This window comes from Helicoverpa zea, chromosome 7, assembly GCF_022581195.2.
Source record: "Helicoverpa zea isolate HzStark_Cry1AcR chromosome 7, ilHelZeax1.1, whole genome shotgun sequence".
Taxonomy (NCBI): domain Eukaryota; kingdom Metazoa; phylum Arthropoda; class Insecta; order Lepidoptera; family Noctuidae; genus Helicoverpa; species Helicoverpa zea.
In genome coordinates, this window is record NC_061458.1 from 7958073 (window position 1) to 7968346 (window position 10274).

General features: G+C 35.3%; 1 protein-coding gene across 2 annotated transcripts; it reads left to right on the forward strand.

Moving 5' to 3' along the window:
• Positions 1-92: 92 nt before the first annotated feature.
• On the forward strand, positions 93-9263 carry LOC124632103 (leucine-rich melanocyte differentiation-associated protein-like). 2 transcript variants are annotated; one of them, XM_047166771.1, is made up of 6 exons: positions 93-311; positions 5667-5752; positions 6371-6512; positions 7071-7210; positions 8431-8639; positions 8990-9263. In XM_047166771.1, the coding sequence occupies exons 1-6, from the start codon at positions 261-263 to the stop codon at positions 9067-9069; spliced, it is 708 nt and encodes a 235-aa protein (XP_047022727.1). In that variant the 5' UTR covers positions 93-260; the 3' UTR covers positions 9070-9263. The 2 variants fall into 2 exon arrangements, with proteins under 2 accessions (XP_047022727.1, XP_047022726.1); XM_047166770.1 differs by lacking the exon at positions 93-311 and adding an exon at positions 2101-2454.
• The last annotated feature ends 1011 nt before the right edge of the window (positions 9264-10274 follow it).

Here is a 10274-nt window from a genome sequence, read left to right on the forward strand (position 1 = left end):
GCCGAAGGCCGAACTATAATAGTAACAAAAACTAACTAATTTAAACCCAACTCTAAAACAACAATTGTCATTTTAACATCAATGTCAAACTGCTGTCAACTTACTAATGTAAACAAATTATGTTCTTGCTTGAAACAAAGAGACGCTCACGAAGCTCTATGACTTGTTTTTAATAATTTTTCGAAAGCTGGAGTGCTACTGATCTCTTTTTGTAGTGTTTGATAATACTATAATTGTTAATATCGTGTGTACAAGTTAATATGGAGGAGAGCCACGTGAATCATTCTGCTTTATATTTTGAAAAAGGCCAAGTAAGTATTTATTTATCAATTTATTTCTAATATATGATACGTAACATAGATAACATTATTTGCTTAGAGATTTTGAACTTACATTGTTACTTGTTATATTCAGTGGAAGTCTAAAGGTTTGACTGAAACAACTCAAATTATGATAAAAAAAGTTATCCAAACTTAATTTAAATTAAATCTACCATAGAAACCAACTTATTGTTACTCAATCTTTATTTACCCGTTATTTTTACAATTTTTCAGTTATGTTATTACAATTTATATTTTCTTCTGTTTTATAAAATAAAATATTACAATAGTAAAACATGTCCTGCCATACCCTGCCAAATAACAAATGAATCAGAACTTCTTCAATTTTAATCAGGAAGTTTGCAAAAGAACTGCCTTACTCTGTAGCATCCACAATCATGCTGTCCATTGCGAGTATTCTACAAATCATTCAGGATCCTCGCCTCATTAGTTATTGACAAAATCAATACAAGAACAAATGCACTCTCTGCGCAACTAGACATTATATAGTTTGCAATGTCAAATTATTTTGAATGTGTGTTCTTATTTTGTATGTTCTTTAAACTTATTCCCGTGGTACACTTTAATTAGACATGTGTAACAACAGCCACATAATATCCTACTTATATTATAAATGTGAAAGTTTGTGAGAATGTATGGATGTATGTTTGTTATTCAATCACGCAAAAACGGCTGGAACGATTTAATTGAAATTTGGTATGTAGGTAGGTGATACCCTGGATTAACACATAGGCTACTTATTATCAACACAACACGCGGGCGTAGCCGCTGGCGGAAGCTAGTTCAAAATATATTTCTTAAGTTCCTAATTAAGAAATTGCAATGGCATTTGACAGTGATTAGCGTTAAGCTCTAATTGTACATGGCTAATTAAGTGTAATGAACCATATTGTAACCACATTCCTATGCTCATGTGTGCCGAGAAATCTCCATAAAACTCCATACCCATCTTCAACAACTGCCCCTGTTCAAGGTCTGTCTAGTGATTGCTACTGCCTACTCTTGGTGGTGTTCCAACCAGGCTTTGCAATCCTAAAAGAGGAATCATGTTCCCATAATCCCGTCTACCCAGCGCTGGATTGCAACAGACGCTCCCGCCATGTCACTGTGAGATAGCAGCTTAAGTCTATCTGCCAAATGTCCGAATGCAGTGGCGTATGAGTTTCACTCCCGGGACCGTAACTACCGTAATTCGTATATTTACGTACTATTGCCTCCGAAACTCATAGCAAAATGGTGGTTATGCTGGTGTCTTTTTATGGAATTTAGTAATGTAAATAGCTGTTGTGACGTGTCGTAAGCTTTTCTGAAATTTTAACTGTTCCACTTTTAAGCGGTTTCACGCTGTGGATAATACGGAACGCACTTGACATACTTGAGTGGAATCTTGTCAAGAAATATAGCCTATGTAGGTACAACAAGTATGCACTAATTAAATTATGTGTGGATGCCATAAATACGATGTCATGAAGGTGATGCATTACATTCTTCTAATCTTTCACAAATGCTCAGTTTAAAGTGTATCACGACTGTATCTTATAGCAATGTAATGTTAACAAGACTATTGAGTATAAGAATAGCAATTAATTAATTTTATCAAAGCATTAAATGCGTGCGTGATTTTCTAAAATGTACACTTCGCACCTGTATACGGAAGTTATTTTAAAGTAATTGATAAGTCTCACTACAAGATAGTATTGTAAAACATAAGTTTTCCAATGTTGGCTGAAAAGTATGTGAAAAACGTTTATCGTAATTAGCATTACCGGCATTAGGTACGGTGTTGTTTCTGAAAATGCCATCGTACATCGATACAGTGTCTAGAAAACTGTCGGCGAATTTCGGAAATGTTCTAAATATCGGTGTTATAATTCTTACGTACTTCGAATCGTATTTGTTTCCCTTGGCCATTTTTAAATTATTGATAGTGGTGACAAAGTATGGTGGCGTAATATCTCGGTTAAGAAAAGAGGAAGATTTGAAGAAAGCGGTGAAAACACGTTACAAGTATAAGTTACAGCTTCTGACAATAGAAAATTATGTGTTGCCGGATAATAGAACAGTCGAACGCATTTCTAATGTTAGTATGATTATTGAAGAAGAAGAAATCCAGGTGAGATTGCTATCCACAGTCACAGTGTAATATCATTATGAATCATTAATTAATATGTTTCTCTGAATGTAAAATGAACTTCTCGTATTGATTTTCCCTCAGAATTCTAGACAAATGTACTTAAGTAAATCATACACAAGATTAACGTTTGTACCTAAGTGACGCTTGTCTCCAAGATGACCTCATATCGTTACTATAAAGAACGATAACCGACCTACAATGTTACTGGGCAGGGCTAACCGGTCTGACTGCATTTATGTATTCATTTATACACAAACCAAACAAAGAGCAAACAAGATGTTTGGCTAATCAAATCTCAAAAATATTTTCATTAACATACCTAATATGACATCACGACTATTTTCGGTTTCATATTATACAGCCTTGTATGTCTGGTAATTTAGTAATTGCCCATATTATGCCAGTTAACTATAAGCTAACGCATAACCTACATTTGCGTCTAAAAAGATTTTACGTCCAAAAATCTAATATCAGTAAAAAAAATATAGCTATGTATGAAGGAACGAATAAACCTGGACATAACTTGATCTTAGGGTCATAATATTATAACGGTAATACAGTTATATACCGTTCATACGCATCTGTAACATCGTGGGTAATAAATAAGTTGTTATGAGGCAAATAAAATGACCCGTAGGTACTCGCAGTAAAGATAAAGCAAGTACAATACGTGCAAATAAAACTGGAAAGTGACACGGCCGTAAAGTCCTTCCAGAATGTGTAACTTTACCTTGAGTTAAGGATGTTAATTTTTTACGACATCTTCGAGCTTTTAGGGTGTTATAAAAGCTTTACTAACAATTAGATACGGCCTCCATGATTCTTAGTCTCTTTTTTCTTCTGGTTTTGTAAAGTAGGTGCTATGTCCATCTAGTTCCTAATTAATCATTTGAACGGATTAATTCTTACATATAGGTACTATAGTTCGGCCATTCAGAGAATGCGTTCCTGACACGTCGCGATTGAACTGACGACGTAACTACATTCATTGATTATTGATATAATAATGTTGTTTTAATGCTCCTCAATTGTTAAAACGGTAAACAACCAGCAAAAATATTTTTATCGTAACTGCAACGCCATTGCAAAGTTACGTCGTCAGTTCAATCGCGACGTGTCAGGAACGCATTCTCTGAATGGCCGAACTATAGGTACTCAACCAAAGATTAAGTGGCATGCAGCCTCTTTTATCTTAATCGCTTAAAGGCCCAAACCGGTTTTTAAAAACTTTTAGCCGCAGATCTACCTATAAGTACTTGGCAAGGCGCGACTATTCAATTATTTACATCGATCGCAATAAATAAACATGAATACTTATCACTATTTAAATAGATATATCTTTGTATTACTTGATTGCGTTTATGTAATAGGTATATCATCCTATTGGTAAGTACCAATGTAAGTGGCCTGTAAAGGCAATTTTGCCAAGCATCGGACCAATCATGGTATCTTATCAATATAGTTGAAATCAAACAACATAAATCAATAACATGGAATAATGCGTATAGATATCACTTCGTGGGTATAGGTACTACATACTTATTTCGCAAATTATAAGGTGGAGTGGGTTGATCAATCAAAAATATTTAGACTATAAAAAATCTAGGATCTATCTATTCGCGGGAATCCAGTTTCAGGCGTTTCTAATTAGATTAGATGCCCCTCCCTAGAATCCGCAGTATGTCCACGATTTTTGGCCCCTGCATGGAAAAGTTCTGAATCCAGATGGGTTACTGTTTAATGTGTCCACTGACGTATACGATAACTTAAATAAAGACAGGTTTTACGTGGACAGTATGGACCCTGGACGCCAATAGAATATTTTTTTAATAGAAGCACTTATTTCCCACACATAGGAAACCGTAAGGCGGCCAACCGTAATGCTTGACGAAATCCCGTTTTGAAATTATTAGTAAAATAGTCCCGCAAAACGTTGTATGCGTCCCGCATGTCCCGCATCCCTATTTTTCTACCACGCTTCTACACAACACCCACCTGCGCGCACGGTCAACAGTGCAGGAACACAGATTACCTATAACAGTGGTTCTTAACCGGTGGTCCGCGGACCACTGGTGGTCCCTGGAGGCATTCCAAGTGGTCCGCGAAGCTTTGCTTCGCGACGTTGCTATCCATCTTATTTGTCCAACAGAAAAAAATTAAGGTTTGAAATGTAGCCCTTTTACGTTATTTTGGTTCTGAGTCTTAAAAAATAATTAAAATTTCCCGCTCGCTTCGCTCGCGTATTCAGAAATTATATGCCCTCGTTTTTACATTGGTCAACAAACAAAAAGTTAAGTACGTTTGGGCTACATTGGACGTAATTTTGGTTCTGAGTCTTAAAAAATAATTAAAATTTCCCGCTCGCTTCGCTCGCGTATTCAGCACCTATATGCCCTCGTTTTTGCGTTTGTCAACAAACAAAAAGTTAAGTACGTTTGGGATACATTTTACGTACGTACGTGTCCGAAAAAAATTTCGCGCTCGCTTCGCTCGCGCATTTGTGATTACATATGCGTGTGTATGTCTTTCTTTACATTTACTTACCTACAAAAGAATAGAGTACTCGCGTTTTGTAAACGCTGAACATTGCGTTTGTAAGTGAAAGATTTAGTCGGAGCTAAAACTGTTTTTTTTTTACTTAGTGGACCCCCCCCTTGTCAAAGCTATAAATTCGTCCGTGGGTTTTCAACACTTTTGATTGTTAAAATCTGTAGCTTTTAGTTTTTTGCTAAATAATAAAGAAGTGAGTGCTAATTATAAAGTGTGCTTGTATTTTTTATCAAAGAACCCTCGATTTAGGCAAACCAATGGGGTGGTCCGCGGCGAGACAAACTTTTGGTAAAGTGGTCCCTCATGACAAAAAGGTTAAGAACCACTGACCTATAATATAATCTCGGTCTCTTTATTTCTACTGAACTCGTGAGGCCTAATGATTTTGAAAATAAGACATTAGTGCACGCTGTGACACGATATTGATAGGTTAAATGATAACTTTTTGCTGACGGTTTTTATTTTATCAGTTCCGTCCGATCATTTTTCAATGCCCCCCCCCCCCTTTTCACGAAAGGTTAAGTCCCGCATTCAGTTTTCGGAAAGTTGGCCGCCTTACTTAGGAAACCGTCATGCACCAAGTGTAATGTTAAGTGCAAACTTAAAAATATATCAAGAATGTGTTTTATTTTTTGTTGTAGTTGAGTTACTGCGGACAGGATTGCAGAAGAATACCTCCAGCGCTGCAAAAAATGTATGGCGGCAAAGTGAGGTGTTTAGACCTAAGGTAAGGGTACATGGGATACAAAAAATACCTAACTAACAAACAACTTAAGTATATATTCTCTTCAATTTGTAAACAAAATGCAATAAAAAATCCCTTGCTAAGCCAGGTAGACCGGTTGCATTGGCAAGGCAGATTTGGTAAGCACAGACTTTTTTTAATCACGTTCTCAACTCTGCCTTTTTTGAGTGTTTAAAAAAGATTGTAGGAGGATGCTTCAAGACTTTTAATAAGAATGGTTTAACCCGTTTATAATGCAAAATCAACAGCACATCCCTGTATGTCTTTTGATTATGATTTTATCGATATAAGACTGTCCTACATTCATTATCGTTTATTGCAATTAAATTGGTACCTCTATATTAAGCCTCGATTCGTAGATATAATAGGTAATAGACCGACATAATGAACCTAAAAATAGGTTCCTACGTCAGATATAATGCACATAGAGAAATCCTTTTGATCAATGCAAAACTGACCTTTTCGGGCGGTATCTATTCAAACAACAACCATTTCGCATCTAAACGCCAGGTTTCTAAGCTGCATTAAAGCTATATCTGTAACAGAGTTACCTACCTACAAACATAAATCCAATGTTCTAATATATCAAAATGCTTGCAGCTATAACAGTATCGAGACGCTCAAAGGATTGGAACAGTTCGGTCGACTAGAGGAACTTATATTAGACAACAATAAGCTGGGTGACGCTATAACGTTCCCATACTTATCCAATTTGAGAACACTTTCGCTCAATAACAATGAAGTGAGTACAATTTTAATCTCTGATATTTTTTTCTAATTTTACCAGGGAATTTGTTTAAGGTCTTGTGTCAGATTATGAACACCACCCACAAATAACCAAAGGCAAACCTTATGATTTCTGTAGTTATTCAATCTTGCTAGCATTCTGATTTGGGTACATCAAGAAAGAAGAAGAAGAAGAAATAATAAACTAATCGTAATACTGTAACAGTAGTATTTTTCCTAAATTCAGATCAAACACAAAGTTTCGTAAATAAGTTGTACACATTCTGTTAAAAAGTTGGGTACTAAGAAACTTCGATCAATTTAACAAAAACAAAGGCGCCTTATGGAAAAGGTTCAGATTGCTAAAACAAGTTTATAAGGCACTTAACAAATTACGAACATAAAATCATGATTAAATTAATTAAAACTCACGTCAAACATTACTCAATCAAGTTTTGTTCGACAAGAAAATTAAATGTTTTAATAAAGGGAAGAAAATTAACTGTCTATCAGCTGGCTTGTTTTGTCACTATCAGGATGGTAACGGGTAATTATAGTCGGTGTCTTTTTTCAGATAATAGACTTGGAAGAACTGGTTAATAAAATATGCAAGCATTTCCCTTCACTGACGTACTTGAGTCTACTGAGCAACAAAGCATGTCCCAACCAACTGTCAGATAGCGACAAAGATGATTCGGATTACCAAAGATACAGGTAAATGTAATTTAGGATTCTTATATCACATTCTTGTTCCTACGGCGAATTAATAAAAGCAAGGAACATCTTTAAACAGAGAAAAACATGAAAGTCGTCATACCACAATTCATTATTTCAAATATACGATATCGTTGGTATTTCATAATTGAGCTTCAAAAAATATATCTTGACTAGTTGTTTTCTGCGGTTTCACCTGCGACTAAAAGATTACTTTACCCAGATAAAAAGTTACTCCTTCATTGCTCCATCAGTTATCTGCCATAATAATCGTCATAATCAGTTTGCCAATTTCAAAGATAGCCGGAACAAACAGAATGACAAAAGTTTAAAAAAAAATTGTTTTGGAGTATGTAAAATGCTTTTAAAGTTTAATACTAAAATACGGAAACTGCAATTTTATTCATTTGTTTACATAGATGTAGAGATTGCAGATATGTAGAGATTTGTGTACAGATATAGATATTACGTGTATGAGGAATGTCGCCACACGAATACCTACTTCATGCCACAAATGAAATGCCTATTCAGGCTTTCGAGTGATGCTGAACCAGAAATTAATGTTTACATTTCGACGGTTTATTTCGAAACGAAAGGTATTTTAATTAAATGAAACAATGTAAATCGCGCTCATAATAAGATCAGATTAAGTGTGTAATACGACGAAAAATAATACCGAGATAAATAAAGCGAAAACAAAAACACTGACGTCTAGATTGAAGATTGCTATAGGCTAATTTGAATAATAAAATAGCAAGTTATATAATGGCTAATTTGACATTATGATTCATGTGAGTGAAAACTTCTGCCCGTACCCTGCCTATATTGCTCGGGTATAGTTAGGCTTTTCCAACACAAATATTTTTTCTAATCGGTTCAGTAGTTTCGAAAATTAGAGTACAATCAAACAAAACATGTTTCCTCTTCATTATATTAGAATAGATTAAACTTTGACGCTATTATTTTCGAATTGGTAAACACACAGACAACCTAATCTATACTAATATTATAAAGCTGAAGAGTTTGTTTGTTTGTTTGAACGCGCTAATCTCAGGAACTACTGGTCCGATTTGAAAATTTCTTTCAGTGTTAGATAGCCCATTTATCGAGGAAGGCTATAGGCTACTTTTTATCCCGGTACGTGAAGTAGTTCCCACGGGATGCGGGTGAAACCGCTGGCAGAAGCTAGTGTTCTATAAACATTTTTTTTATTTATTCAGATACTTCGTGATACACATGATACCGAACTTACGATTCCTGGATTCCCGGCGCGTCTCGTCAGCTGAGCGCAAGGAGGCGGCCATACGAGGCGAGTTCATGCGAGTGCGCAGGCCTCCCTCCGATGTGTTCGATGCGCCGGTCGTGCCGGCCCCACAGACAAGGCTGCGCCCATTGCCCGTGGATTTAGGAGCGTTGGGCAAACATAAAGGTAGGATCTATGAAGAGTTTTACCATGTTTTGTGTGTCAAGTTGTGTAAAGCTCGCGCAGATGCTGAATATCGTAAAAATTCGAATCAAATCCAATGTGGGTCAAGCTAGCAATGTAGGCTGGACTCAGAAGTTAAGAGCTTTTTGAGCAACTTGGTTTAAATAAATGTAGATGAAGCAATTAACTTTACCTTTTTTCGTTTTTCCTATTTTCTTAGGCGCTCTGTAGGTGCAAAATTAAAGATTGCGCAATGATTTCGTAGACTGAGGGGCCACTTTACTTGATTCCGAATACTATGTCAGAATAAATAATAAACGTCATATTTACTTAACAAAACATGTTTGTTCCAGGTGCCTACGGTAAATGCAATTACAAATACACAGGCAAGCATTCGGAGGGTAATCGATTCATTTTAAATAGTGACTTATGACCGTATTTACCAACAGTCTACATACTCGTTACTATTTAACCAAAAGTGCTAATAGATTATAACTTTACGAAAAACCTTCTCCAATTAAAATCAATTTTGATTTGACTCCACAATTATTGTGCAGCTTACTTTCAGATAAAGCTACATGATAAATATCTCAGTTAAAAAAATCATTCGAATATTTCTAATGTTACTGTAGCTTATTGAATAAAGCTATAACGTAAATTATACTGCCATTATCCAAATTTATGGTACAAAAATTGCTTCATCAATTTTGAACATCCAAAAGAGCGAGGCAAACCCAAAATCTTATGCATATTAATTCACTATCTGGCATTCCATTTAAGTATCAATGATATGCATAAAAAATAAAAGTTACATTATTACATACTAACAAAAACAGATAACAAGGCTCTCCAAATTTAAAATAAACATTTTCTATTTAGAGAACTTGTTGTTCACCAATTAAATTAACTAGGAAGCAAATGGTTTGGTTTGAAGCAAATCATGATTGACACAGGTATTTAGGAGCATTTTTATTTAAAATGGATTCTATCAAGTGCCTTATATAAGACAATCAATAGTTATTTTTTACACTATCTCTGTTAAATCAAAGAAAATAAAACTACTTCATAATCATGTTCATGGAAAAGTCATTACCTACTTACATTTAAGGACTTTGTTATGTTTCTAGTATAAATAAGAATTACACCTGGGGCCCGATTCTCCTAAGTTAATAATGTCAAAATCGAATAGAAATCGAATCGCAATATGATCGTATTAGCAGTTTTAACCATATCGGGCATTCTGCTACTAATAAAAGACCAATCGTATTCGATTGACATTTGATTGGTGTGCGATTGGTCTGCTATTTTGGTGATTTTGGTCTACACGGTAGTTTGCTGTACAATCATTTTGCAATCGTTAATCATTTGCAGACAAAATTATTCATTATTGAATGACAGAAAAGGATAAAAACGTTTATTTCAAAGAAAAAATAGCGCAATGCCACATACGCTTCAATCGTAATCGAGTCGGGATTGGATATCAGTCGAATCGAGTCGAACGTGAATCGTATGACGCTTAAGTAAAATTAGGAGAATCGGGCCCCTGTATTTTTTTTTTTGTTTTATTAAATGTTGTTTTGCAAAAAAGTTGTTTTATAATGTGGAGCAGTGTCCAACCCAGTGGAGCAACGTACCCTT